We start from the raw sequence: 27804 nt of genomic DNA on the forward strand, positions 1-27804 counted from the left end.
TGCTTGCGAGGCAGGCGGCAGAACCACTGAGGTAAATTCCTGACCCGTTAGTCACTTTTTATTTGTTCACTGGTACCAGGGCCTGGCACATACTAGGCAAGTGCCCTAAGCAGTGGTCACTAGTAAAAGCCCAAGAAGGACCAGGATAGTAGAGACAGCCTTAGGGCAGGTGGAAGCAAAAAGGAGAGAATTCCAAATGGAAGGCACAGAATGAGCTAAGGTTAAAGGAGAGAGCATCAGGTAAGGATGGTGGCACTTGACTGTAATCCCAGCATTCTGGGAGGGTGAGGCAGAAGAATTGCAAGTTCCAGCCCAGCCTGGGTAAATTAGCAAGATTCTGCCTAAAAAAAAAAAAATTGCCGAGGATGTAGCTCAGTGATAGAGTGCTTGCCTAGCTTGTGTGAGGCCCTGGGTTTCATTCCCGGTGTCATAAATAAACAGAAAATCTATATGAATGCAGAGATCTGGAGAGATGGCTGGGGAGTCCTAGAAGCAGGCCAGAGACAATGCTTGTTCTTTCTCGGGCTCAGAGAGGAAATGCCCCACCCCCTACTGGCTCCAGCTTGGGTGGGGTGTCCCCTGGGGGACAATGAGAGGAAGTTTTGCTACAGGTTCTCGCATCAGCCTGGCTCCTTATAAAAGGTGGAATCCTTGCTCTGGTGACCCCAGCAAAATGGGTCTACTGTGGACTCCACTGTCTTTGTTCATCCTATTTTGGGGACCTGCTTGCCTGAGGACCGAGGAACACCCCAGATGCCCAGGTAGGGGCCTAGGGTGGTTTCTCCACCAACCCACCTCTCAATCCCTGCTCCAAGGAGCAGGGTGAGAGTTTGACAGTCTGGGTTCTGCAATGCACAACTTTTATTTTTTTTGGCACTGGGGATCAAACTCTGGACCTTGTGCTTGCAAGGCAGGTGGCGGAACAACTAAGCTAAATCCCTAGCCCCTGCAGTGCAAGAAGGATAGAAATGGTGCAAACACTTACTCACTCAGCAGGCAAGCATCCTGCCAGCCAGAAGGTGGGCAGTGGAGTTAGAACCGTAGAGGCCTCTGGAAGAGACATGCCCACCCTGTGCCCACCGGCCCCATGTCTCCCTGCAGAATCCAGGGAACTGGAAGCCAGCAAAGTTGTTCTCCTGCCTAGCTGTCCTGGAACCCCAGGAAGTCCTGGGGAGAAGGGAGCTCCAGGTCCCCAAGGTGAGAGATGCTGGGAACGGGCAGGGGCCTTGGGATAACCTGGGGAGGCTGGAGATGTAGCAGTTGGACTGAGGAACCTCCTTGGTGCCAGGCACCAGCATCCTAAGATCTTCCAGGTAGGTGGTATTGTCCTTGCTTTGCTGAGAGGAAATGAGGGTCAGGGAGGATGTTTATTGCCTCCAAACTCAGAGTCAGGAAAGGGTACAAATGAGATTGGAAACTTCTGGCTCCAAGTTCCTTGTTTCTTTCGGTTCTGGGCATGAGGCAGCACTCATGGCATCTCTGCTTCTGGGATTTCAGGGCCACCTGGGCCACCAGGCAAGATGGGTCCCAAGGGTGAGCCAGGTAAGTGTGTGGGACTGGGAACTCCCTTCCTTTCTTTGCTCTGTCCCCAGACTAGAAGATGGGATGTTTCTGTGTGGCTGCTGCTCAGCAGTGGGCTATGATTGCCCATCCACTAAGGGCGGAAGCCTGGGAGCAGTGGGGAGAATTAGAAGGGCCTGAGCCCCACCCCACTAGGTGTGCTTGAACCTCACCTTGGAACCAACACTTGACCCTTCTCTGGGACAGGAGATCCAGTGAACTTGTTCCGGTGCCAGGAGGGTGAGGTGGCCTTCGTAGGAGCCAGGAATCGGAAATCGGGCAGTGCCCTGGTGTTTCAGGGGCCCCCAAATGTGGCCCCACCCCTCCCCACAGCCCTCCCTAGAACCCCTCTCCAAGGGAGTCACAAGGCCTCCTGGAGTCCCACACTTGTTCCAGTGTCTGGGTGGAGGGGTTTGGGAAATAACTTGCCCTCCACCCCACCTGGTGGATCTCTCCTTTCCTAGGCCCCAGGAGCTGTCGGGAGTTGCTGAGTCGGGGTGCCACCTTGAGTGGCTGGTATCGCTTGTGCCTACCTGAGGGCAGGGTCCTCCCAGTCTTTTGTGACATGGACAGTACAGGAGGTGGCTGGCTGGTGAGTGATTAAGCGGAGCAGGCTCAGTGGTCACTTCTCCCCTCATCCCCTAGGGGGAACTAGAGCCCACTGGGACGAGGCACCCTTTAGAGGATTTCAGGGACCCATAATTGCAGTGGGAATGTGAGGAGTAGAGTACTGACAGTGGAATGTGGCAGCAGTGTAATGAGAGACACATGGATTTAAAAATATTTAGGTGGGAAACTTCAGGGCTGAGGGACAGCTTGGCTTGGATAGGGAAGGTGTGGGAACAGCAGGATAAAGCCAAGTCCAGTTTTGGACCTCTGGGAGTAACATCTCTCATTTAAATATTTTAATTCTTTTTTTTTCAGACAGGGTCTCATTATGTAGCTCAGGTTGACCATGAACTTGCAGCAATCCTCCTGCCTCCACCTCCCAAGTGCTGGGATTACAGGTGTCACCACCACACCTGGCTAAATATTTTAATTTTTAGCATAGTAAATTCAAGCAGTTTATTTTGAGTATTCATCCGCTCAGGACTGACCATCTCCCAACAGCAGCAATAGCGCTTCTGTCATTTCAGTCTCCCCCCTTCCCCTACCGAGTTTACAAGGTTTCCATTCCTGGTGGAGTGTTGGCTAATAAAGGAACGGAGTTAGTACAGTATATTCACAGGCAAAGCTCACTAGGAGGAATCACATTCATCTACAAGCCCCCAACCGAAGGAAGGGAAATGCCTGCCCATCCCTCACCACCTCAACTCTCACTGCCCTTGTCCACACCCTGTGGCTGGAGCCATAGCTGGTGTGCCAGTCCCCTTTGACTCCCCAGGTGTTCCAGAGGCGACAGGATGGTTCTGTGGATTTCTTCCGCCCCTGGTCTTCCTACAAAGCAGGTTTTGGGAGCCAGGAGTCTGAGTTCTGGCTGGGGAATGAGAATTTGCACCAGCTCACTTTGCAGGGTGAGTTCCCAGTAAGGCGGAGGGGCCTACAGGGTATGGCCTGCCTCCCAAACTGCCACATTGGGATCCCAGGAGTCCACAATCCCAGCCTCCCCCTTCCTCCCAGGTACCTGGGAGCTTCGAGTAGAGCTGGAAGACTTTATTGGGAACCATACCTTTGCCCTCTATGAGTCCTTCCACCTCCTTGGGGAGAAAGACCACTACCAGCTGGCACTGGGCAGGTTCTTAGAGGGCACCGCTGGTGAGTGCGCCTAACTAACGTGGGGCCTAATGAGGGGTCAGGGTGGAAGGCTGGCTTCTTTCCCAGCACTGCCAGTACCTCCGTGAATGAGTCAGGACAGTATCTTCCCCTTGGTGGGCCTCAGTTTCCACATCTGAGAAATGGCAATCCTGGCAAAACATGGCACAGGAGGGAAAGAATTGGGGCCCTAGAGGAAAACAGTTTGAGTCCAACACTGCCACTTGCTAACTATGAGACCTTGGGCAATTCCCTTCCCTATCAGAGCCTGTTTCTTCCTCCATAAAACTGGTGGGGAGGTAGCATGGGGGTGTGGGTGCTACCCAAGGCTCTGTTGAGTGTTAGCAGTCTCTGCTCTGAGAGAGGAACCAGGAAAGGCTTCTTTCAGAGTAGCAGTGAATGCTAGGGAGGGATCTGAAAGGCAGAAGTGGTTATGGGGAGGGGCCTCAGGGGAGCCCCCTTTCCTGCTCAGGCACCCAAGAGCTTCCTCCCGTCACTGCTCAGTCTGCTGACCAGGACTGTGATGAGATGAAGGAACTAGAAGGAAACTGGGGATTCTGGAGGGTAAGGCAGGGGAAAAAGCTGGTGAATTGGGAGCCAGATAGTTCTAAGTTCAAATCTCATTGCCACTGACTAGCTGAGTGGCTCTGGACAAACATCTGGCCCTTTGGTGCTGCTCTTGTCTCAAGGGGTCTGATAATATCTCCAAGGTAAAAATCTCCAAGAGTGCTAGGCATGGTGTGGAGTGCTAAGGTACCTTCCGGCCTCTCCCTGCAGGGGACTCCCTGAGCTCTCACAGTGGGAAGCCTTTCACCACTTTTGATGCTGACCACGATTCAAGAGAGGGCAACTGTGCAGTGGTTGTCCATGGTGCCTGGTGGTACGGATCCTGCTACCGATCCAATCTCAATGGGCTCTACGCAGTGTCTGAGGCCACTGCCCCCAAGTATGGCATTGACTGGGCCTCAGGCCGAGGCGTGGGCCGGCCCTACCGAAGGGTTAGGATGATGCTTCGCTAGGGCACCCTGGCAGACAGTGCCCTTATCTTTTCTGTGCAGCTTCCGGACCCTCAGCCATCTCCCCATTGCCAACCGCCTCTGCTTCCCTGTCCACATCTAAAAATAAATCACTTTAACCCTTTACTGGCTTTCCAGACTCTCACTTACTGGGCAAAACCCTACAGGGCAGAGCAGACATAATTTCCCCATTTAAGGAAAAACTGCCTTCCAATCAGGAAAATAAAAGGGATGGCCTTCTAAGGTAATGAGGCTTCTGTCTCTGGAAGTGTGCAAGACAAGACCAAAGGGGCATCTAGTGGGGGAAATAGATGGAATTCAAGCATCCACTGACAATGTTGCTGGGCCATCTGGGTCCTGGAAGTGGACCCAGGTTATTTGTTTTTTGAGACAGGGTCTCACTATGTAGTTCAGGCTGGAATTGAACTTGCTGTGTAGCCCAGGCTGGCCTTGATCTTGTGCCAATCCTCCTGCCTCAGCCTCCCAAGTGCTGGGATTACAAGTGTGCACCACTACACCCAGCTAAATGAACAGTTTTGTGGCAGGAATTGCATAATTTTCTCATGCTCTCTGTTGCTCATGCTTGTCCCTTGTAAGTTGTCTGTTTTCCACTCCAGCCTCTGTCATGGGCCAAGTTCTCACCCCTACTGCTTTTTGGTTATTGCTTATCCCATGGGAAGCTGGTTTGAACCCAGGGTCGAACCAAGGAAGGTACATTTTTCTTCCATGAAGCAACAGAGCAATGAAACAACACTCACCAAGGTAGCAATTTACATATATATATATATATATATATATATATATTTATTTATTTAAATTCTTTTATTGGTACATTTTAGGCATACAACATGTTTACATTTATCATTGGGTGTTTGTACCTGTACATGATGAGTCTTGGTTCTTATTTTTTCCCCATTCCCTGGGTGCCCTTCACCCCCTCCACCCTTCCCCATTTACATAGATTTTGTTTCCATTTTTTTTTTCTTTTCTCATTATTTTTCCTTTCCTTTCTTTCCTTTCCCCTTCCCCTCCCACCACCCCTACACCTTTGGACCTTTTAATATTTCAAATTATCAATCATTCATTTTAATCATTTTAATCCTTATTTACACTTTCAGTTTCTCACACTAGAGAAATTATTCGGTATTTACATATGTGTGTCCTATTTATTTCACTTAAGAGTATGGCCTGAGGGGCCAGGGATTTAGCTCAGTGGTTCTGCCTGCCTGGAAAGCAGAAGGACCTGAGTTCAACCCCCAGTACCAAAAAAAAAAGGAGTATGGCCTCAGTAAGCATCCATTTAGCTATAAATGTCTCTAGTTTCTCTTTCTTTATGGCTGAGTAGTACTCCATTTTATTTTTTTAAAAAACCCCACATCTTCTTTATCCAGTTTCCAGTTGATGGGGACTTGGGCTGTTTGCAAGCTTTAGCTATTACAAACTGTGCCGCTATGAACATGGGTGCACATATATGGCTGTGGTAGGATTCTTTTAATTCTTTGGGGAAGATACCCAGCAGGAGAATAGCTGGGTCAAATGGGACCTCTAGCCCTAGTTCTCTGAGGTATCTCCATACTGATTTCCACAGTGGTTGCACCAGTCTGCACTCCCACCAACAATGGAGAAGGGTTCCTTTCTCCTCACACCCCCACCAGCATTTGTTATTGGTTGATTTTTTGCTAGCAGCCATTCTTTGTGGGGTGAGGTGGAATCTCAGTGTTGTTTTCATCTGCATCTCTCAAATGACCAGTGATGTTGAACATTTTTTCATATGTTTATTTGCTGCCAAGCTAGCAATTATTGAGCAGTTCATTTGCCCAAAGCCACAATATTAAATGGTGGCAGCAACAAATAATTAAGAGTCTGACAGATAGTCCTGGGTTTGCATCCTGCTCTGTCATGTAGCTGGCTGATCCTGGACAAGTTACTCAACCTCCTTCCCAAGTCCCCAGTTCCTGATAGCAAGGTCCACTGAGGTTTATACCAGCGTGATACCTCTGTCACTAATTCACACTAGAAGTTTTTGGGGATTTGAAGTTGGGATGTGGTTGTAGCCCAAAGGTTTCTGAAATTCTCCTTCAAAGGGTGAGTAGAGAAATGTTTACAGTGGGAAGTGCTTTTCAGGCCCCAATGTCATGATTTGGGGAGAAGTCAAAGGTCAGCAGGGCTCCACAGCAGGCAGAGTTCTGGGGCAAACAGCTGCCTGGCCAGAGCTCTGAGGCCAGGTCCTGCTCTGGGCCTGAAGGATTCTGACCGCCCACTGTTCACCACCGTGTCTGTACACCTGATGCTCTGAGGTCCGCTCACTCAGCAGAGCTTGTAGGGCAGGGCCTGCAGATCCCACTTGTTCCTTATTCCAGTCCTGGGCACACATCTTTGGAGCCCCTGAGGTGAGAGCAGTCCACAGAGGTTGGCGTGAAAGGGGCACGGGCTGTTCCGGAAGCGGCCAGTGTCAGAGGTTCTGGCGGGAGAGGAGGGAGGGGCGAGGCCGAGTCCCCAGCCGCAGGGGAGCGGCGCTGCCTCAGGGCCGAGGGTGGAGCTTTCCCGGTCGGGAAAGGGCTGGGCTGGCCTACAAGTGAGGGCAAGACTAAGTGTCGGCCGGCGAGCGGTTCCCAGAGAAGTCTGGGTGGAGACACTGCCAACCCAATTCCGGGGATCTCTCTCACTGACTCTGAGCCGAGGATCGTCTGGTACCCGATTCCCGGAACCCAGTCCCAGATTTGAGATCCTCAAGGACCTTGAAAGTCTGAGCTGATTTCACCCTGGACTCCAGATTTCCGAAACAGGGCATCCGGCAAACCTCCGGACACCCAGATCCCGTAGGAGATTCTCGGAGCCCGACTGGATTCCGGCTCCGAGCTCCCTGGATTCACCGCGCCAGGCTCCCGCCCCGCCCTAGGTTCCTGGCTCCTGAGCGCCCCCGCATGGCGGGGCTGTGCCCCGGGTCCGGGACCTTGGAGCGCGCCGGCAGCTGCTGGCAGGACCCGCTGGCTGAGGCGCTGAGCCGGGGACGGCCGATCGCTGGGCCCCCGGGCCGGGGCTGCGCGCGGAGCCGGCCTCTCAGCGTGGTCTATGTGCTGACCCGGGAGCCCCGGCCCGACTTGGAGCCTGGGGCCGGAACCGAGGCGGAACCATTGCCCCTGCGCTGCCTGCGCGAGGCCTGTGCGCAGCTCTCCGGGCCGCGGCCGCCGCCACAGCTGCGCAGCCTGCCCTTTGGGACCCTGACGCTGGGTGACACCACCGCGCTGGATTCCTTCTACAACGCGGGTGAGTGCGGGGGCGGCGGGGCGGGGCCGAACTGGGTGCCGGTCTGGGGCGGAAAGTGAGTTCAAGCTAAAGGACCTGGGGCTGGGACGGCAGTGGAATTTAGGTAGGGGTCTGGAGCGTGGCTGCGCTCGCAGGGCTGGGCTCGGGATTGGATTTGGAGATCTATCTAACTACGGAGCTCAAGATTGGAGCCTAAGTACCCTACCATAGAGGCCATCCCTTCCTAGAGGGTTGGGACGGGACCGGGTTTAGAAACTCTAGGGCGGGACTAACAGAGGGGCAGGACTGTGGTTCCCAGGGGCCGCTGGAGAGCTCAGCCTTCAGTTGATCTCACGCAGAGATTTTTATTATTTTTGGTACTGGGGATTGAACCCAGGGCCTTCCCCTGAGCCACATCTCTAGCCCTTTTTAAAAATTCTGAGACAGGGTCTCGCGAAATTGCCCACGTGAGACTCGAATTTGCGATCCTCCTGCCTCAGCTTCCCAGAGTGTTGGGACTACAAGCCTGCACCACGGCGCCTTGCTTCTCACGGAGCTTTTGAAGGCTAATCCTGGAGGGGAGCGTGGACTAGGGAATGTGGGGCCCGTTCCCGACGGGCTGGACTTTAGAGGTCTCAGTATTACTACTTCCAACAATCGGGCTCGAGAGGCAGAAAGGAAAGCAAGGGGCCTGTCCGGTCTGGATTCTGGTGAGGCAATTTAGCAGCCGCCAAGAGTAGGAGAGGCGGGGGCGGGGCCAGAAGGCGGTTACCTCTCGGATCACCCCTCCCTCGCTCCAGCCCGGATGCCCGCGCCGCTCCATCCTTATTTATTCGTCCGAGAGTCCGGGAACTGTGCTTCCTGGACATCCATGGAATTGCAGCCTAAAAATGAAGGCCGACCCGACCACAAGGACACAAAGACGCATACAGAGTCATCAACTCACAAATCACATCCATGTTGACTCACACAGCCCTTTGCAGACCTTGTCACACAAAGACATAGCCAGACACAGTGAGTTACACATACACACATACAGGCACTGTTTTGTCTACACACACTAATGGTGCTGGCTGCTTTCAAGAGACTGGGATGAGGACCCAGGGGAGGGGACTTCTGCCTCCCACGCCTCTGGAACAGGATTTGAGCTGCAGCACACCCTCACCCCCCTCTCCAGCACAGAGCTGCCCCTGGCTTGAGAGTCTCAGCTCAGGGAGCCCAACTCCTCTGCAACACCACAGATGGCAGTACTGTGAAAGGGCTGGGGACCCTACAAGACGTACAGGCCTGGCACAGAGTCCCACAGCGAGGCGGGTGGGGTCCAGCAGGCATCCCCAGGCTCCTTCCCCACCTAGTGAGGCTTCAGGGCTCAGGACCTGCACCTCTGTGCCCACAGATGTGGTGGTGCTGGAGGTGAGCGGCTCCCTGGCACAGCCCTCCCTGTTCTACCACCTCGCCGTGCGTGAGAGCTTCAGCATGACCAACAACGTGCTCCTCTGCTCCCAGGCCGACCTTCCAGACCTGCAGGCCCTGCGTGTAGGTGGCGGGTGGCTCATGGGGACAGATGCAGGGTTGGGGTCAGGCCTACCCAGAATGCTAGTATCTGACTGTCTGCCTCCTGCAGGAGGATATTTTCCAGAAGAACTCGGTGAGCAGAACCCACCCCTCACTCCATTGTGCTCTTTGACCTCTGTTGTAACCTCTGACCTCTACTAATCTTCCTGGCCTCCTCAGTTACCTCTGACCTCCTGAAGACCCCTTGACATCCATGAGACCCTCTATTCCTTATAGCCTCTTTTATGAAATGTGATCCTTTCCTACTATTCTGATCCTCAGTGGTACTAACCTCACTCCCCCTCCCTGTTCCTCTCTAACTGTGTGCTGACCTCTGACCTCCACTAATTCCCGCCTCTTTCCCACCAGGATTGTGCTGGCAGCTACACACTGATCCCCTATGTGGTGACGGCCACTGGTCGGGTGCTGTGTGGTGATGTAGGCCTCCTGAGGGGCCTGGCTGATGGGCTGGTACAGGCGGGGGTGGGCACCGAGGCCCTGCTCTCTCCCCTGGTGGGCCGGCTTGCCTGCCTGCTGGAGGCCACGCCCACGGACTCTTGGTAATGGGGGGCTCACGGGGAGGGTGCACCAGGAGGAGTCTGACCTGAGGGACAGGCCCACCATTCTCTCTCCCTCCCTCTACTGGCCTGGGCATCAGTGGCTATTTCCGGGAGACCATTCGGCAGGCCATCCGGCAGGCTCGGGAGAGGTTCAGTGGGCAGCGGCTTCGTCAGGAGCTGGCTCGCCTGCAGCGGAGACTGGACAGCGTGGAGCTGCTGAGCCCTGACATCATCATGAACCTGCTGCTGTCCTACCGTGATGTGCAGGTCTTTGGTTTTCAGGGAGGCAGATAGGTGGTGGACATTTGTTATCAGGCAAATCCAAATTCAGCTCCCTGCAGCGTCACTTGCTCACTGGTCCTTTTTTTTTTTTTTGGTACCGAGGATTAGCTCACTGGTCCTTTTGAGCAGATTATCTAACTTCTCTTGAGCCTCAGATTTCAGATTTTCAGATTTGAGGATGATGATGTCACTGCCTCCCGGGGAGTTGTAGGTGGGGAACACCCCCAGTGTGGCACAGGTGGCTATGAGGGCCTGAGGGAAGTGTGCAGAGAGGACAGTATAGGGGATGACAGGACCCTGGCTCAGGGTTCTCAGGGCCGGGGGCTCATCGTTCTAGGGCTGGCTATTCCCTCATGCAGGACTACTCAGCCATCATTGAGCTGGTGGAGACACTGCAGGCCTTGCCCACCTGTGACGTGGCCGAGCAGCACAATGTCTGCTTCCACTACACATTTGCTCTCAACCGGTGAGTGCTGGAGCAAGGCTTGGGTCAGAGCCACATGAGGTCTTCCTGCTCTGTGAGACCATTGCTGTCTATGTCCGCTGCTCTTCCAGGAATTTGCTGACCAGGGTACTGGTCACTGCTGTTCTGGGTAACTGCTCTCTGGTGGGGACAGGGGAGATGATATAGCCTTAGTATGGTCACAACTATCAAAGGTCACAGTTCCTTAGAGTCATTGCAGCTGGGAACCACTTCTATCTGGGGTCACTATCCTTAAAGATGTCCTGACCAGGTTCAGTGTCATTTTGGGGTCACTGTCAGACCCCTGGGGGGGACCCTGCTGTTAGGGCCTAGGGGACCCAGGACAGAGAGGGTCAGGGTCATCAGGCCAGTCCTCACCCCACTTTCCCCTGCCACAGGAGGAACAGGCCTGGGGACCGGGAGAAAGCACTGGCTGTGCTGCTGCCACTGGTACAGCTTGAGGGCTCCGTGGCACCTGACCTATACTGCATGTGTGGCCGTATCTACAAGGACATGTTCTTTAGCTCTGGCTTCCAAGATAGAGGGCACCTGGAGCAGGCTTATCACTGGTAAGGGCTACACGAGAGGGGTCAGAAGGCTGAGCTGCTAGGATGAGGGACAGGGCTGTGGGCATCCGTCCAGCCCCGTGGCTACTCACCCCTGCCCCTCGGCAGGTACCGCAAGGCCTTCGACGTGGAGCCCAGCCTGCACTCTGGGATCAATGCAGCTGTGCTCCTCATGGCAGCTGGGCAGCAATTTGAGGACTCTGAGGAACTCCAGCTCATAGGTGAGCCCAATCCTGGTCCATTGTCCCCTCCTCAGGGCCCAGGGGACCCTGGGCAGAGGACAAGAAGATAGGACCATGGCCAGGAGCTAAGGCTAAATTCATTCCTTTTGGACTGCTCTGCCCATGCTCACACTGGAGTTCTCACCACCATTCCTGAGCTCACGCTTGTACCCATTACACACTGAATTCCATATCTGCTTCTGCCCAAACCCTCTCCTGTCCCTGGGCTCCTACTCCTACCTGAGATCTTGCCACATCTACCTTTTACATCCATACCTAAGTTCATGAGTGATGTAGCCCATGTTTGGGTCTTACCCACACGTGCACCTACACTCACTGGGACCCATGCCCCTCTCCCCCAGGCATGAAGCTGGGCTGCCTGCTGGCCCGAAAAGGCTGTGTGGAGAAGCTGCAGTATTATTGGGATGTAGGTTTCTACCTGGGAGCCCAGATCCTTGCCAATGACCCTATCCAGGTGGTGCTGGCTGCAGAGCAGCTGTACAAGCTCAATGCCCCCATATGGTAGGTGGCCCCTTCTGTATTCCTGGCTGGCCTTGGGCTAGGGGCTTCTGCTCCCTTGTCCATTAGCACTTTAGCTTGAGCCCCAGACCGTGACCTGATCAATGCCCATGGTGCCTGTGCCCATGTTCTGGCTATAGCCAAGGCAGTTTGCTCCTACTGACTATGGCAGAGGGTGCCTGAGCTGAGTTGGGAACATGACTGTGCCCCCAGGTACCTGGTGTCAGTGATGGAAACCTTCCTACTCTACCAGCACTTCAGGCCCACGCCAGAGCCCTCCGGAGGACCCCACCTTCGAGCTCACTTCTGGCTGCACTTCTTGTTGCAGTCCTGCAAGCCGCTTAAGACAGCAGCCTGTCCCCAGGAGAACCAGTGCTTGGTGAGGCCTGTGGGAGCAGGGCCCCGGGAGAGGGGTGAGGCCCTTCTCACCCCCCTGCCCTCTGCTGCCTCGATAGGTGCTGATCCTGGAGATGAACAAAGTGATGCTGCCTGCGAGGCTTGAGGTTCAGGGTGCAAACCCAGTGAGAACCGTGACCTTAAACCTGCAGGAGCCGGAGACCCAGGTGAATGAGTGGCTGAGGCCCTCTTCGCTCAAGGCTCCACTCCGCTCTCTTTGAGGCTTTCTCCCATCCCTAAGCCCCTCCCCAAACCCTTTTTCTTCTCTCAGGAGGGGCCCTCCAGCTGGACCTTCCCCGTGCCCTCCATCTGCGGAGTCAGGTGAGAGGCAGGACCCCGAGGGTGCGTGGCCACCTGGCCACCCCGCCTTCGCCTGCCCTAATCCTGCCCTCCCCGGCCGCTTCTTTCCCCAGCGCCTCCAAGCGCGACGAGCGCTGCTGCTTCCTCTATGCGCTTCCTCCGGCCCAGGACGTGCAGCTGTGCTTCCCCAGCGTCGGGCACTGCCAGTGGTGCGCTCAGCCTTTCGGTCCCGGCACTCCGGGCAGGCTTGCCCAGGGGAGCGAGGGAAAAGGGTGGGGAGAGGACTGTTCGCTCCCAAGGTTCCCCTCGCACTGGCCTCACCTCCGACCCCGCCCCCAGGTTCTGTGGCCTCATCCAGGCCTCGGTGAAGAATCCAGAGTCCACGGCGCCCGCGGAGGAGGCAGGGGGCGTAGGGGAGGTGCTGGAGGTGAGGACGTGGAACTGAGGGCTCTAGGAGGGAAGCTGGGCTGAGGGCTCTGCCGAACCCCGTCCTCCTTGCTCTGCAGTTTGATTACGAATACACTGAGAATGGCGAGCGGCTGGTGCTGGGCAAGGGCACATATGGGGTGGTGTACGCAGCCCGCGATCGGCACACGAGGGTGCGCATCGCCATCAAGGAGATCCCGGAGCGGGACAGCAGGTGCAGTGTAGGAAGCAAACTGGGGAGACCGGCTGGTGTGGGTGTGGGTGGGGGGACGATCCTGGGGCACGGCCTGGAGGCGCGGATCGGGTAGGCACCTCCGCTACATCCATCCCAGTCCTCTCTCCCTACTTCCCCCAGATTCTCTCAGCCCCTGCACGAAGAGATTGCCCTTCACAAACGCTTGCACCACAAGAATATCGTGCGCTATCTGGGCTCAGCTAGCCAGGGCGGCTACCTCAAGATCTTCATGGAGGAGGTGCCTGGAGGTAGTTGCTCTGCGTGGGAGGGGAGTGAAACCCCAGTGTGGGGCACAGGAATGGAGTCAGGAAGGGTGGAGAACCCTAGGGGGGAATGAACCCTAGCGTGAGTGGGTGGCTGTGCCCAGGTGGAGTCTGGGCCATGGCATGGCTGTACCTGAGCCTTGAGCAAAGGTATGAGTGCCAACCGTGAACTTGGACTGTATCTGTCCAGGCAGCCTGTCTTCCTTGCTGCGGTCAGTGTGGGGACCCCTGAAGGACAACGAGAGTACTATCACTTTCTACACCCGCCAGATCCTGCAGGGACTCAGCTACCTACACGACAACTGCATTGTGCACCGGGACATCAAGGTGGGCCCTGTGTGCTGGGGGTGGGGGTGGGGGGTGGGGTGGTACTCGTGGTGGTGTGTTACAGAGACTGGCAGTTTAGATTCAGTGGGAAGACCCTTTGCAAAAAGTGAGGAAATCATCTGGGAGTTTCCTTAAAGGAGACAGGTTCAGATCTGAAAAGAAACCAGGCACCAGCTCCCAGAGGGGCTTATATGTGGGTGGCAGGGGGAGGATGTTGATATAGGGTGAGCCAGGCTGGGATCCCCAGGAAATGGATTCCTAGGATGTGTGTCCAGTTCTGTGCCGGGGACCTAGCCCAGTGTCCACTGACCACAATGTCGATGCCTTTCAGGGGGACAATGTACTGATCAACACCTTCAGTGGGCTACTCAAGATTTCTGACTTTGGCACCTCCAAGCGGCTAGCAGGCATCACACCCTGCACTGAGACGTTTACAGGTACCAGGGTGTGGGAGTGCTGAGTGGGCAGCAGAGCTCTTAGAGCCTGGGAACTGGGTTTTTTTGGGGCATGGAATTAGAGTTCTAATAGGGGATGAAATCCAGGGTAGGTAATTGAGCCAGGGGTGGGGTGATAGAATCCAGAACTGGGGCTCAGATAACTGGAAAAGTTGAGCTTAGCATATAAAATGGAGTGCACACGTGTTGATGCAGGTTGAGGTGAGTGTTGGGGGCCAAGATGGATGGTAGAATTCAGAGGGGTACCTGGATGTGATAGCAAACACCTGTAATCCCAGCAATTAAGAGGCTAAGGCAGGAGGATTACTGTCAGTTTGAGGCCAGCCTGAACTACATAGAGAGACTCTGTCTCAAAAAACCCCAATAATAATAATAATAATAATAATAATAATAATAATAATAATAATTTGGGGGTTAGTTCAGTCCAGGATACATGATGGAATGCTCCTATGGTAATGGAGTCCATGAATGTGATGAAGCCTAGCATGAATGATAGAAGCCTTAGCAGGCAATGGAGCCTATGATTGGTGATGAAACTCAGGATAGATGTTTGATGGCCAAGGTAGGTAGGAGATAGGAGCTGTTTGGGATAACAGGCTCAGCACAGGTGCAGGCAGCCAGAGGATGATGGAAACCCCCCTCCCCATGATAAAGCTGAGGTGGCCATTATTGCTCTTGCTCCCATTCTAGGGACCCTGCAGTATATGGCCCCAGAAATCATTGACCAGGGCCCACGAGGGTATGGGAAGGCAGCTGACATCTGGTCATTGGGCTGCACTGTAATTGAGATGGCCACAGGTCGCCCACCCTTCCATGAGCTAGGGAGCCCACAGGCTGCCATGTTTCAGGTGAGACACTGTGGGGCCTGACCCATGGAGCTTGGGCGGGGCTCGGCTGGACCTTGAACATCTCTTATCATAACTCTTGTCCTCCCTGTCCCCCTGCCAGGTGGGGATGTATAAGGTGCATCCACCAATGCCCAACTCTCTGTCTGCTGAGGCCCAAGCCTTCCTCCTCCGAACTTTTGAGCCAGACCCCCGCCTCCGAGCCAATGCCCAAGCATTGCTGGAGGACCCCTTCCTGCAGCCTGGAAAGAGAAGCCGCAGCCCCAGCTCTCCTCGTCAGGCTCCTCAGTCCTCAGGTGCTATGGGGGTGGAGGAGGTGAGCAGGCTGGAGAGCTGAGGAGCTGTGGAGGGGGAGCTCTGACAGCTTGTTCCCTCTCATCAGATGCCCCTTCGGCTGGTCCCACTCACTCAGCTGACATGACCACCCAGTCCCAGACATTCCCTAGGCCTCAGGCACCCTCTCAGCAGCCACCCAGCCCTCCGAAGCGCTGCCTCAGTTATGGGGACACCAGCCTGCTCCGGTGAGCCTGGGGTCCTTGAGGGGGTTCCCTTCATCTGGCTTTCCCTTTGTACCCCACCCCCTCACCTCAAAGCCCTTCTTGGGGACCTGGGCACCCTGACCCTTGCAAGGATGAATCTGATACCTACTGCCCTCTCTCAGACGCTTTTACTTCTATTTACTGTGCTCCCTTCCCCAGTACTGGGTTTAATCTTAGCCCCGTGAGGTAGAATTAAAGTAACAGCCAGGATCTGGACCTTGTGGCAGAGGTGGCTGGATGCTGTTGCCCGCCCTCCACCAGACGCTTCCCATTGCACCTAGGGTGCCCGAGGAGGGCGGAGTCGAGGAGCCAGCGTCCCTGGAGGAGAGTTCAGGGCTAAGCCTGCTGCACCAGGAGAGCAAGCGTCGGGCCATGCTCGCGGAGGTGCTGCAGCAGGAGCTGCCCACGCTGGCGGAAAATCTGCTCCTGGAGCGGGAGCAGGTGGGCGGCCTGTCCGGGCGCCCCCTGGTGGTTGAGTACAGACAGGACTGCTGATGGCCTCTCCACCAGAATCTCTCCTACCTGACGGCCCCTCTCCCCTTCTCAGGGTACCCGGCTAAACAGGACTCATGTGGAACAGCTGCTGCGCTGCCTCGGTGCGCACATCCACACCCCCAATCGCCGGCAGCTGGCCCAGGAACTGCGGGTGCTGCAAGCACAGCTGCAGGCCCAGGGCCTTGGGCCTACACTTCTGAGTGGACCACTCTTCGCCTTCCCAGATGCGGTAAGGAAGTTTCCTTGCAGTTAGGGCTGCTCAATAACAGATAGTGAGCTACCTGTGATTGGAAATTGGCCAAGGCTTGACGCTCTGAAATTCCACATGAAGACAGGGTGTCTGCCCCAGTCCCAGCTCTTCCTCGGACCTCAAGCCCACCCACCCCCCTTTCCTCCAGCGGAAACTCTCAAGGCCTTTCCCAACTCGAGCCCCACCAGGGTTGTCAGCGCTTATCCACGTCCTTCCTCTCCCTCCAGGTGAAGCAGATCCTCCGCCGGCGCCAGATCCGCCCACACTGGATGTTCGTGTTGGACTCGCTGCTCAGCCGCGCCGTCCGGGCAGCCCTGGCTGTGCTAGATCCGGGTAGGAGGAGCCGGTGCCCAGCAGCCGGCCAGTGAGGGTTTCACCGGGTACTGCCGAGGGGTGCGGGAGAGGCCGGAAGGAGCGCGTGTGTGATGAGACATCTCCAGGCCTGGCCCTGTCTGGTCCCTCTCAGAGTCTCCTCGGGCAACAGTATCTGGGGGTCCCAAACCGGTGTCCTTGCCCTGCCTGAGCTCACCCTACTTGGATTGGCAGAGGTAGAGAAGAAGATGGTCTCACCAAGGTCAGAGGAGCTGAGCAAAGACTGGGAGTCCCAGCAGAAGCAGCAGGAGACCTCGCTCCTGACAGAACCCGAGCAGAGCCCCCCCCTTACAGTGCAGCTGGGCCTCTTGCGGGCTGAGACTGACCGGTAAAGCTCATCACAATGGCCCACAGAACCTGCACAACCCTCAACCCACTCCCCACTCCATTCTCCTTTTGTGCTTCAACAGGCTTAGGGATGTCCTGGAGGAGAAGGAACGGGAGTGCCAGGCCTTGGTGCACCGGGCACTACAGCGGGTGAATGAGGAGGTCCAGACTTATGCCCTGGCCTCAGAGCCTCTGGGTGAGCTGTCCTGGCTGGAGGAGCTGGTGTGGGTGTGAGGTGGCCTCCAGCGGAGGCACCACTAGGCTCATCTCCTGACTTCTTGACAGCATGTCTTCCAAAGGACCAGAGCCTAGTGCAGTGGCTACAGGACCTAAGTGTGGATTCAGGGACCATCCAAACGGTGAGGGGGGAGCTGCTGGCTATCCCTGACCCCCACCAAGCAAAGACTGCTTCTCTGTCCATCTTTCAGCTCTTCTCACATTTCCCTCTGCTTGCAGAGGCTCTCAGCCCTTAATGTATTCCCACCCTGATACAGAGGGGAAAACTGAAGCCTTAGCATTGTGATAGTAGAACAGAACTAGTACCTGGATCTCCGGACACATCTGTCTGTAATTTTCTCTCTATTTCTGTGGGTCTTTGTCCACAATCAGCTGCTGAACCACAGCTTCACCCTCCAATCCCTGCTCACCTGTGCCACTCGAGATGACCTCCTCTACACCCGAATCAGGTACACCTGGGCCCTTCAGGGATGAACCACACACACAGCCTGATGCTGGCCACAGCCTGACCCTGGCTACAGGCCTGACTCTTTCTCCCTGGAAACCACAGGACCACCAGTGTCCCCTGGGGACAGAGGTGGCACTGGGCAGACAGTGGGTCCCAGAGAGCTGAGGCTTTCTTCTGGCTGAGCCACACTGAGCCCATTGCCCCCAGGGGAGGGATGGTGTGCCGCATCTGGAGAGCCATCTTGGCAAAGCGAGCAGGATCCATATCAGGAACCCCTGGACCCCGAGAGGCTGAATGAGGGCACCAGAGCCAGGACAGGCACAGATGGATGGATAAATAGAGAAGATATGAAGCAGCTTCTGACACACCTGTCCCAGGACCCACAGGCAACTGCAGGAGGCTGGGGTCAGAGTAGGGCCCAGGCCCAGCCCCAGTGTGGAGAACCACCTACAGAGGCACCCAAGAGCACCAAACATGACCAAAGACTATTGAACAGTACCCTTGTCTCAGCCCTTTTGGAGGGGGGTGTGTGGTGTCCTGGGAGTGGCCCGGCCCCTTGAGGTCTTTGTTTCTATGCCTGAGCTTCCTTAATCTGGTCCCTTTCCCTTCCCACCATTTTCCTCCTTGAATTTTACCTCCCTGTGCAACATTTCCAGCAGACAGCAGCCCCTTGCTGATCTCAGAAGAAACTTTATTGACTTTAGCCGAGGGCAGGCCCAGGGATGGGGGCCCTGAGAGAGGGGCTGCATATAGGGCTAAGCCCTGGGGACCAGGTTGGTTCTGAGGGGTAGAAGGCCATCCACCCACTCACATGGCCGCTCCAGAAGTGTCTGCCAGAGCCGTTTCTCCTCAGGTGTGGAGTCCATCCAGGGCACCTGGAGCCCGTAGCTGCTGCCTGGATGTGGGTGGGCACAGGCGGAGGGCATGGTCACACTGGACACATTAGGTCCCAAGAGGCACCTGCCTGCTCCCAGATTATGCATTGTGCCCAGTCACCCCCAGATTGATGGCAAGAGCTCAGAAAAGGGCAGAGAGGTACCCAAGGCCACACACTGAGCCCCTGCCTCCAGCTTGACCCCCTTCAGGGCCCCGCTCTGCTTACCAGTACCCAGGCTGAGGCGTGTGCCCCCCAGCTGGCGGCTGGCCAGGGCCTCATGGTCCCAGAGAGAGAGCTCGGCACAGGCCTGGCGTAGATCAGCAGGCCCAAAGCCATCGTAAACCATGGTGTGGTTGAACACCGGGCTGAAGCTGTGTCGAACCACCCTTGTGCGCTGGCGGCCAGCTCTGCTGTCATCAGGCAGCACTGAGCTGTGGGAAAGGTGAGGTGGCATCAGGTGACTTCCCCCCAGCCCCGAGAGCCAGTGGCCTATCCTTTCTCCCTCACTTACGTCCATGTTCCCTGGCTCAGGCCTTAGACCTGGCCTCTAGCCTCACTGCCCTGGGACTTTCACACGGTCTCCTCTGAGTCTCCTGCCTTTAAGTTTACAACTCCCATTCCTAGGATAGAGCCTAGAGCGATGTTTCTGAAATGTAATTTTCTGCTACTCCCTGGTTCAGTGACCTTCATGGATTCCCTGTTGCCTCTATACCCCAATTAGTTTCCAAAGGTTTCAAAGTCTTTCTGCAAAATAAAATATTGCTCAGAAGTACAATAACTGAAAAAAAAAAAGTACAATAACTGAAAGAAAAACAATGGAAGCCCAGAATCTGATGAGCCTGCCTCCATTTCACTCAGAGGGGCAGCACCTGGAAGAACCCCTTTTTTGTGGTACTGGGGATTGAGCTTGGAGCCTCTGCACTGAGATACACCCCTACCCCTTTTTATTTATTCATGTTTTGTTTTTTCTTTGGTACCGGGGATCGAACTCGGGTCCTTGCGCTTGTGCAGCAGACGGCAAAACCACTGAGCTAAATCCCCAGCCCCTATTCATGTATTTTTGAGACAGCATCTTGATAAGTTCCCCAGGCAGGAATCAAACTTGTGATCTTCCTGCTTCAGCCTCCAAAGTGCTGGGATTATAGGTGTGGCCTTCACACCCAGCTCTGGAGGCACCCCTAAAGATCCCTCTAAACTTACTTTGAAAACCACTGGGGGTGGAGGTATAGCTCAGGGGTAGAACCTAGGCCTAGGGAAACCTCAGGCCCTAGGTTTTGGGTTTTGTTTTTTTTTTTGGTACTGGGGATCAAACTCGGGACCTTTTGCTTGCAAGGCAGGCAATGGAACCACACAGGCCCTGGGTTTGATCCCCAGCATATGAGGGAAAAAACAAACAACTCCCTGAATTGCAAGTTCTGGTCCAGCCCCCTGAACCTGACCTTCCATCTTCTCCATGGAGGGACCCTGTGGCCTCTCAGTCTCAGCTCCTGCAGTCACCACCAGTCTCCCTGGAATGCAACTCCTCAAAAGTGTCCTCCACTTTCCCTACTCCAGGCCTTTGCCTGAGCCCCAAGCTGGGCTGGTGACAGGGTGGAGTGTTGAGGATGCTCCCAGGTCAGAGCCCCACAGTTGGCTAAGGAAGGGCAAGCAGGCAGCAGCATGCTCTCACCATTGCACAAAAGTGTCCGGGGATCCTGAGCGCAGCGGCATGAGGTTCTGAGCTTCCTTTACCCAGAAGTGCAGCTCCCCACTCACAGGCTGCCCCCCACCTGCGGAGAGCTCGGCTTAGGCCCTGGGCTCAGTCCACCTGGATCAACAGGGCTCTGTTGTCACCCAGGCCCATCCAGCTTGGCCTCTCACAGTGGGTCACTCACCCTCTGAGCCAGCAGGGACATACTTGAGGGACAGCGAGAGGAAGCCACGGCTGGGCAGCTCCTTGGGAGAGGGTGGAGCCTGCAAGAGCCAGGGAGGAGGGCTGGTCAGGGGGCAGGGACCAGCAAGGCCTCCAGACACAATGGGGTGTGGTCAAACCGGCCCTGGGCCAGCCTTGCTGTAAGGGTGAGAGGCAGACGAGGCCTGGCTGGGAGGGAGGGCGTGGGGGTAGAGGGAGCTCCAGGGGGAACCCTATGCAGGCCTCACTGCCCTACCCGGGGCTGCAGGGGGAGCCAGGTGGGCCCGGAGTCCCAGTTCCACGTGTCCAGGGGCACTTCAACTTCTCCCAGAAAGATGTTTCGGCCCAGGCTTTCACGGTGCCACACAGACAGGCTCAGCACACGACCTGAGAGCTCGTCCTGCGGGACAGAGTACTGGGGACAGGAGGTGGCTTTAGTGCAGCACCGCTGGTGGTCCTGCCAGGCACCAGCAGGAGGCATCCAGGGGAGCCCCAGGGACATTAATGGGGACAGCTGTAGAGTGCATCAACCGGGGCCTCCTGGAAACAAGGACTGGAGCAGCAGCCCAGGTGGAAACTGGCAGCCCCTGCCATTTCGCCCCTCAGGAAGAGGAGCCCTGTTCCTTAATGTCTGCAGCCTCACCCGGAGAATCTCGTTGAAGACTGGATTCAGATTCCGTTTCTTCACAGCTGTCTTGCGCTTGCTCTGCTTATCTGGGTGGAGGTAGCTTTTGACATAGCTGGGGCAAGGAAAGGGAGGGCTGGAGGTAAGGAGAGGGACCCAGGCAGAGCCTTCTCCCCTGCCTCTGGGACCTCCCCAGCCACCATCCACAACACTGTCCTACCTTCGAGGCCTCCTAATTTACAGAAATTACCTCCTGAATCCCCATGTCGTTACCCCCTCCCTTTTGGGGGGCAGGGTCTTGCTAAGTAGTTAGGGCTGGCCTTGAAGTCACTACTAGCCCAGGTTGGTCTTGAACTAACTGGGAGTGATCCTCCTGCCTCAGCCTCCCGAGCGCTGGGATTACAGGCCTCCTCCACCGTGCCCGGTGTCGATCTCAGTTTGAAGACAAGGAAACTGAGGCCAAGGAAAGTTGATGTTGGGCTGGTCTGTGAGAATGACTCCTTTGTACCCCCAGCCTCTCCCTCGTGGGTACCCTCTACAGCCCTGCACCCCGCACTCACGGGTCGGGGCGGGCACTCACGGGTCGGAGCGGCGGCGCCGGGCGGCGGCCAGCCCCTGGCACTGGATCACGTGCACGCGCAGCTCTCGGGCCCCGGGATCGTATCGCAGTGCGAAGTTCAAGGAGCCGCACACCTGCAAGGTGCCGCCCTCCACCTCCCCGGACAGGCTCATGAGGCTGCCGCTCAGCTGCAGGCAGGGGTGGGGGAGGTCAGAGCCCGGGTCTGGGGGCTCACGTTGGGGTTGGCGGGGCTCAGGGGCTTACACCCGGGAGCGCAGAGGAGCAGGGAGGGAAAGGTAGAGGGGAGAGCCGGCCCCCAGGTCTTCCCGCACCCCTCACCGTGGAGGAGCTGAGGCTGGACACGGAGGAGCTGCTGCTAAGCATGCGGTCAAGTGAGGGGCTGGGCCCCGGGGCCTCCCCGTTCTCCAGGGTCTCGGACGCCACCTGGACCTGAAGGGCGGGAAAGTGACCGGGCGCCTGCTAGTTCCCCGCCCCTGCCACTACCTCCGAGGTGTCCACGGCTCGCAGCCCGACTCCCGCCCAGAATCCGCTCCGGGTCTTGCGAGCAGCGGCGGGCCGCTCCCGCCTACCTGGGCCGCGGGCAGTGGCTCTTTCCTGGTCTCCGGCAAGGGCTTGGGCTGGGGCTCTGGCACCGCCTGCTCCGCTTCCACCTGGGCACCCCCTGGGCCGGGGGCTGGGGCAGAGCACAAGCTGCTGAGCAGGCTTCTCTCCTGCCCGCCCCTGAGCAAATTTGGTGGGACCGATTCACAACCCTGACGGCCTCCAGACCAAGGCCCCCAGAGCTGCCCTGGGGCGTGATGGGCACACAGTCACCGAGACGCAGGAGGAGGAATGTGGACATGGTGACTGGGATCACTAAGGGCCTCCCCACAACTTCTCTGGCTCCTAACGCAAACTCCCGCTCACCTTCCTGGATCTGAGGCTCCTCCTCATGATCTGAGACCTTTAGAGGGGCATATGATGAGGGAAAATCAGGTCCCTAAAGAAATCAAGGGGTAGAGGTCACAGTGGAGGCCAATGAAGAAAGGACCAAAGGTCATAGTGGGGTCAGGAGTCAGAGACGCCAGCTGGCTTCAGACTTAGGGCAGCCCTCAGAGCAGGGCTGGCAGCTGTGGCAGGACCAGTCTGGCCTGTATTTCACACCCTCACATCCCAAGGGCTGCCCCTCCGGGTGGGCCTACCCCATCCCCAGGCTTCTGGGTGGGGCAGTAGAATCTGAGTTCTGGCCTCACTTTCTGAGTCCCACCCATTGCTACTGGCTGCTTCCTTCAGAGGTCAGTCCACACCAGCACCTGACCAAAGTGGGTGCTGAAGCCCAGGTCTCCAGATTCCAGTGGAGGGGCCTGCTTCCCCAGCACATTCACCTGCACTGTAGGTCCTGCGCGTTATTAAACTGCTAAGAACAGATACTACACTTGGTCTTAGCCAAAAAGCCGAGAAGAGATGTGCTGTGCATTATTAGCTCACTCAGTCATTCAATACTCACATGAATCTCACCACGCCTCTCTTGAGGGGCCTCCTCCTCTGTGGGGAGCCTAGGATGAGGTAGAGCTGGTTTTTAGAGGAAGGGATTGGGTAAGGGCAGTCACCTCCCCTCTGTGACACCTCCTCACCTGGGCTCTATCTCCTCTTCAGTCTCTTTCCCAGCAGCCTCAGCCTCCCTGTCACTGCCCAGAGGCTGGTCTCCTGGGCCCAGGTAAGAAGTTCTGTGACTGCCCGTTCTCAGGAAGTCTAACTGTGACCCACAGGAGAGGCCCCTGGCGACAACGCTAACCCCATCCAAAGACACAGTAGGGGGCAGCTAGGACTGCAGCCCAGGGGCCCTCTCCCTGTGTACTCTACCCACCCACCCAGCACCCACCAGGTCTCCTCTCACCCCTAGAGCTCTTTTTCCTGCGGATAGAGGCTCGGACAAGGTCAGAGCCGAAGTGGGTGTGCTGGTGCCGTTGGGAGCGTGCCTCCTGGAACCAGTCTCCTGTCAGGGTCTTCAGCTGCCCGGGGTCTGCTAGCGAGGCCCGGAGCTTGCTGGAGGAGAGGGGAAGGCATGGCTGTCACTCCTCACTCAACCAATATTCCTGCCACCCAATGGGTCCCAGCTCTTCACAGCAAATCAGATGTGACCCCTGCTATGGGGAGACTGAATCCAGAATAGTCAAGGGCCCGGGATTTAGCTCAGTGGTTCTGCTGCCTGCCTCCCAAGCACAAGGTCCTGAGTTGGATCTCTGGTTCCAAAACAAAAACAAAAACAGAATCGTCAAGTATGCTATGGGGAGGTAGGTGCAATGATGAGTGTAAGAAGGGCGGGCTCTGTGGGAATCCAGGAGGTCTTCCCAGAGGAGGTGACACTCAAATTTTCTTTCTTTTTCTTTCTCCTTTTCTTTTTCCCATACTGGAGATTGAGCCCAGGCCCTCACACATGCTAAGCAAATTCTGAACCACTAAACTATATCCCCGGCCTTGAATTGCTTATTAAAGGACAAATTGGAGTTCTCCAGATAGAAAAGGATAAATATTCATTAAATGATTACTGTGGGCCATACTTACATAATTTCTCCTAATTCTGAGATAGGACTCCGAAGCTCCATCTTATAGATGAGGAGAATAGTGCTCAGGGTCATGTAAGTTGCCCAAAGGTGCATAACTAGAAGTGTCTGTCCTCCAGCTGTTTGTCGTGCCCCTCTACTGCTGTGTTCTTCCAGGAAGAAGGCACAAACAGCCTCAGCTTTGAAGTGAGGGTGTGTTCAGGGGCACAGAGCACCCATGTGGGGGTAGTGGGTATTGTGTTTGTTGTCAGGTTGGGGCTGAGGGGAAAGATGAGGTGGGGGAGGCTGGCAGGGCCAGTCTGGGAGGCCTTTGGTGCTGCCACTTGGTAGTGACTGGGAGGGGCAGGCCTAAGTGCAGGCTGGGAGGGAGGCTATGGAGGGAGGGAGCTGGTTCAGCCACCCGGAGAAGTGATGAGTGCTGAGCTGGCCCAGGGCAGAGGGGACCAGAGGACTCTTGACAGGCAAGTGTTGGTAGGAAGTACAGCAGGGGCCCCTCACAAACCTTCAAGGGCCCGAGACCCCTTCCTCCTGGCCAGCAGCCACCCTGCCTCACCTGACCCGCCCCTCGTCCAGCTGGCGCAGGCGGGCATCTCTGGTGAGGACATCGGCAATGGCCTCCTGCTCCTCCTCTGTCAGGAAGCTGAGGTCCAACAGTCCCTCGGCATCAGGCTCTGGGTCATGTGCCATGGGGAGGGAGGACAGGGCCCAAAGCCTCTCCTGAGATGGGTGGTCCCTCTGGGGCATCAGCTGGAGCCGTGCCCCAGCTGGGCACAAGTGGCTTCCTGGGGGCAGACCAATGGTCAGGTCAGTCTCTTCTCTCGAACACAGCATGTCTGCCCTTCTCTCCCCAAATGTGTGCCTGGTGGGAGATAAGGTACACTCCCTGGAAGGCTGAGGTCAAGGTCATAGCCCACGAACACACTCAGGGACGTATTCAAACCCTATTGACACACATGCACACACCCGGCAGCAGGCACACACAGACACACGTGCACACGTTGACCTGGGTGGGCGTGCGTGAATGCCTGCGGTCACATGTGCACACTGACACTTTGTGAAGACAGGCACAAGTGCACCCATGCCCCCACGAAGGGACCTGTGCAGACCCACCCAGGCTGCGCACACACATGTTCTTAAGCCATACAAAGCTGGCGTACACAAAGGGAGAGAGGGACCCGTCTAGATGTTCATCTGCACAAGAGTAAGTCCGTCCGGGGACAAATGTGTGTCTCTGGCTAAACTCAAATCCCACTTTTGCTTACACACATTGCCAGTCTAACTGGTTGCAAGTTCCTTGAAATTGGGGACAGGTCATCCCCCTCAAAGCCAGGACTTTGCACATAGCAGATAACTGGTATTTGACTGATTAAATGCAAAAATACACCTGCACACACCCAGGAAATTACACACCCACATGCACACACATAAACACACCCATTTGCTCATCCCCCTGCCCAGGGAGCCTCCCCACCTGGGCCTGCTCTGCCACTCTTTACCTCCACCCTGCCCTGGCCCATTTGGCTTTCCTGTGTGAGGCAACCTCCTCCCCAGCCCATACCCCCAACTTCCTCCCCTCAAGTAACCACAGCACCCTCTCCCACTGAGGCTACCAGCCCGGGGATGCCCCCACCGCCAGCCCTGCCTTCTTGCCCGGGGCCCCTGGGCCCCCCTGCTGTGGCCACATGGTTCCCTCACCCTCCACATCAAGCCCCGCTAGCAGCCTCGGATGGCAAAGCAGCTCATGCCCAGGCACCACCATGACTCGGAAGGAAAATTTTGCCAGCTGAGAGGGGCATATGGACGTGGCAGGGGGCACAGCACTAGATTATGGCTTCAGCCTGAGCCCACTGTGCAGTCCGTCCTCTCCTTCCCACCTCTTCCTTGCCAGGGCTCCAAGTAGGGGAGAGATGGGAAGAGGGCTGCTCAGTGGCAGGTCCTGGCTTGTGCCTGCTGCCTCCAGTGCCCTGTTTCCTCCCAGATGAGTCAGTGCCCAAGCTGAGCAAGCCTGTCCCCCTGCTGCCTGCCCTGAAGAGGCTGGGGTTTCCGCATGTCTGTGTCTATGGAACCCTGTGTACTCCTAGATGACAACTCTCTCAACTGCTGTGTCCGAGGTGCTGGCTGTCACACAAACAGCATTAGGCTCTTCTGGGCTACTTCTGTCATACACCGTGTGTTCCATGTTCGGTGTCTGGAATGGTTGGCATGTCTGCATGCTGAGAGTTCCAGGAGCCCATGTAGTTTGCGTGTGTCTCTGTGTTGTGTTGCTGTGTGATGCTCCCTGGCTGATTAGATTGTCCTGGTGTTCAGTGACTTTCTGGGTGACAGTGCTGTGTGGGTGTGTACACCATGTGCATTTCCTTTTTTGCTGTCTGCAAGACTAATCTGTGTGTTGTGTTGTGTGATGGGGTTCCTGGGGGCCACTACGCATGTGTGCGCTAAGGTGAGGGGACACTTGGCAGAACTGAACCTGCCCTTGTCTTGAGGTCTGCCTGGGCGAAGCCACTGGCATCCAAACTCAGTGTTCCCCTTCTTGAAATCCCGTCCCTTCCAGAGGCTGATCAAGCACCTGGTCCTCCCAACTGTTTCACCACTGTGGACAGACCCATTGGTACCAGAAGGGTCTACCTGCCCGATCAGTCCAGTCCCAGACATATTCCCGCCTCCCCCACCCCAGGATGCCAGAGGGTACCCAGGATAGCAGGTGCCAGTGCCTGCTCCTGGGGACACCAGCAGGGCAGGGGACCTGGCACCAAGGTGTTACCTGTGGGGGTCCAGTATAGGAGGACGCCTTCTTAGGTGGCTCTGGCTCCCCAGCGGGTGGGTTTTAGGGACCAGGGGAAGAGCTGTGAAGGCCTAAGGTTGAGTGGCCCAGAAGAGCAGCTGCCCCAGCCAGTAGGAGGAGAAGGAGGAGGGGGAGGAGGAGGAAACACCTCAGCAGGGCCTGGTGCAAAACCGGGCCTGGACTGCCGGCTCCCTGGGGTGCGCCCTGCAGCTGCTCTCCTGGAAGCCAGGGCCAGCTTGGTGGGTCTGCGGGGCCTGAGGCGTGGCCCCAGCTCCAACATACCCGCATCCTGTAATTTCGGCAGGTCCCACAGAGCCTTGGCCGACCGGGCAGAAAATGGGTAGCTGCCCCATAGCAGCCCCGCCCCACCCACGGAGGAGCTGATAGGAAACTGTTTTGAAAGCAAAGTTAAGACACTTTTCTTTCTAAGAACCAGAGTAATGGAAGGATTGCAGACTTTGCAGTTAGACAACCCTGAGCAGAGTCCCTGCTCTGCCTCTGTGACCTTCAGTAGGTTCCTTAGCCTGTCTGAGCTGCAGTTTCCTCCTATGCAAACTGTAGATAGCAGAGTACCAGGAGCCTATTCTACAGGAAATAAAGTACTGGTACAAGCTGGCATGAAGTAGGTGCCAGGTGTCCCTTTTCCAGCACAGACCAGCACTCATGTTCCTTTCAGCACCCCCATTGCCACTCCATGTCCACCTCTGAGGAAGTGCTGGCCACAGCTCTCTCTGTCCTCTCTGCCACCCTAGGTCCCACCTGCTTGAGAAGGCCTGGACTCTTCCAGTGCCAGGGTGAGGGTGCTACATCCTGTCTATGGGGAATCCCTCTGAGCACCTCATTCAGCACCCA

The 27804-nt window shown here is 56.3% G+C and overlaps 3 protein-coding genes and 1 pseudogene across 15 annotated transcripts; 2 read left to right on the plus strand and 2 right to left on the minus strand.

Moving 5' to 3' along the window:
* The first annotated feature begins 581 nt into the window (after positions 1-581).
* Fcn3 (ficolin 3) lies at positions 582-4454 on the plus strand. 7 transcript variants are annotated; one of them, XM_087215475.1, is made up of 9 exons: positions 582-761; positions 1102-1197; positions 1498-1542; positions 1768-1800; positions 2025-2152; positions 2945-3074; positions 3181-3315; positions 3785-3876; positions 4090-4454. In XM_087215475.1, the coding sequence occupies exons 1-9, from the start codon at positions 590-592 to the stop codon at positions 4099-4101; spliced, it is 843 nt and encodes a 280-aa protein (XP_087071601.1). In that variant the 5' UTR covers positions 582-589; the 3' UTR covers positions 4102-4454. The 7 variants fall into 7 exon arrangements, with proteins under 7 accessions (XP_087071601.1, XP_004850766.2, XP_004850765.2 ...); XM_021263146.2 differs by having other exon boundaries at positions 631-761; positions 994-1197; positions 4090-4281; XM_004850708.4 differs by lacking the exon at positions 3785-3876 and having other exon boundaries at positions 583-761.
* A 2440-nt stretch (positions 4455-6894) lies between these two features.
* On the plus strand, positions 6895-18152 carry Map3k6 (mitogen-activated protein kinase kinase kinase 6). Of its 6 annotated transcripts, none has more exons than XM_004850702.4 (29): positions 6895-7595; positions 8971-9110; positions 9199-9222; positions 9498-9688; positions 9787-9955; positions 10330-10436; positions 10832-11002; positions 11108-11220; positions 11583-11742; positions 11953-12118; positions 12195-12302; positions 12407-12456; positions 12549-12644; positions 12775-12862; positions 12942-13075; positions 13217-13344; positions 13550-13686; positions 14018-14123; positions 14832-14989; positions 15090-15282; positions 15369-15507; positions 15807-15966; positions 16073-16249; positions 16498-16603; positions 16817-16970; positions 17053-17165; positions 17255-17328; positions 17579-17655; positions 17862-18152. In XM_004850702.4, the coding sequence occupies exons 1-29, from the start codon at positions 7253-7255 to the stop codon at positions 17950-17952; spliced, it is 3873 nt and encodes a 1290-aa protein (XP_004850759.1). In that variant the 5' UTR covers positions 6895-7252; the 3' UTR covers positions 17953-18152. The 6 variants fall into 6 exon arrangements, with proteins under 6 accessions (XP_004850759.1, XP_021118798.1, XP_021118799.1 ...); XM_021263139.2 differs by having other exon boundaries at positions 7078-7595; positions 17757-18152; XM_021263140.2 differs by lacking the exon at positions 9787-9955 and having other exon boundaries at positions 7078-7595; positions 9498-9566; positions 17757-18152.
* A 176-nt stretch (positions 18153-18328) lies between these two features.
* Sytl1 (synaptotagmin like 1) lies at positions 18329-27081 on the minus strand. 2 transcript variants are annotated; one of them, XM_013074343.3, is made up of 16 exons: positions 26932-27045; positions 24724-24952; positions 24172-24319; positions 23504-23652; positions 23241-23313; positions 23114-23162; positions 22534-22606; positions 22197-22300; positions 21946-22056; positions 21628-21794; positions 21066-21162; positions 20679-20837; positions 20406-20484; positions 20201-20300; positions 18757-18962; positions 18329-18549 (listed from the first exon to the last, which is right to left on the minus strand). In XM_013074343.3, exons 2-16 carry the CDS (start codon positions 24773-24775, stop codon positions 18410-18412), a joined length of 1707 nt encoding a protein of 568 aa, XP_012929797.1. In that variant the 5' UTR covers positions 24776-24952; positions 26932-27045; the 3' UTR covers positions 18329-18409. The 2 variants fall into 2 exon arrangements, with proteins under 2 accessions (XP_012929797.1, XP_004850760.1); XM_004850703.4 differs by lacking the exon at positions 24172-24319 and having other exon boundaries at positions 26932-27081.
* On the minus strand, positions 22964-23072 carry LOC147827240 (U2 spliceosomal RNA; annotated as a pseudogene).
* Positions 27082-27804: the final 723 nt, after the last annotated feature.

Source organism: Heterocephalus glaber, unplaced genomic scaffold (genome assembly GCF_053883595.1).
Source record: "Heterocephalus glaber isolate CG9 unplaced genomic scaffold, H.glaber_assembly_v1.0 deba00001452, whole genome shotgun sequence".
Lineage (NCBI taxonomy): Eukaryota > Metazoa > Chordata > Mammalia > Rodentia > Bathyergidae > Heterocephalus > Heterocephalus glaber.

Coding starts and splice junctions, on each gene's coding strand:
- Fcn3 (XM_021263143.2), top strand. CDS start 674: ATGGGTCTACTGTGGACTCCACTGTCTTTGTTCATCCTATTTTGGGGA. Junction 1,801..2,024: donor CTTGTTCCGGTGCCAGGAGG/GTGAGGTGGCCT, acceptor CTCCTTTCCTAG/GCCCCAGGAGCTGTCGGGAG. Junction 2,153..2,944: donor GTACAGGAGGTGGCTGGCTG/GTGAGTGATTAA, acceptor TTGACTCCCCAG/GTGTTCCAGAGGCGACAGGA.
- Map3k6 (XM_021263139.2), top strand. CDS start 7,253: ATGGCGGGGCTGTGCCCCGGGTCCGGGACCTTGGAGCGCGCCGGCAGC. Junction 12,645..12,774: donor AGCGTCGGGCACTGCCAGTG/GTGCGCTCAGCC, acceptor CCCCGCCCCCAG/GTTCTGTGGCCTCATCCAGG. Junction 14,990..15,089: donor CACAGGCTGCCATGTTTCAG/GTGAGACACTGT, acceptor TCCCCCTGCCAG/GTGGGGATGTATAAGGTGCA.
- Sytl1 (XM_013074343.3), bottom strand. CDS start 24,775: ATGTCCTCACCAGAGATGCCCGCCTGCGCCAGCTGGACGAGGGGCGGG. Junction 20,838..21,065: donor TCTTCAACGAGATTCTCCGG/GTGAGGCTGCAG, acceptor TCCTGTCCCCAG/TACTCTGTCCCGCAGGACGA. Junction 18,550..18,756: donor ACGCCTCAGCCTGGGTACTG/GTAAGCAGAGCG, acceptor ACCCACATCCAG/GCAGCAGCTACGGGCTCCAG.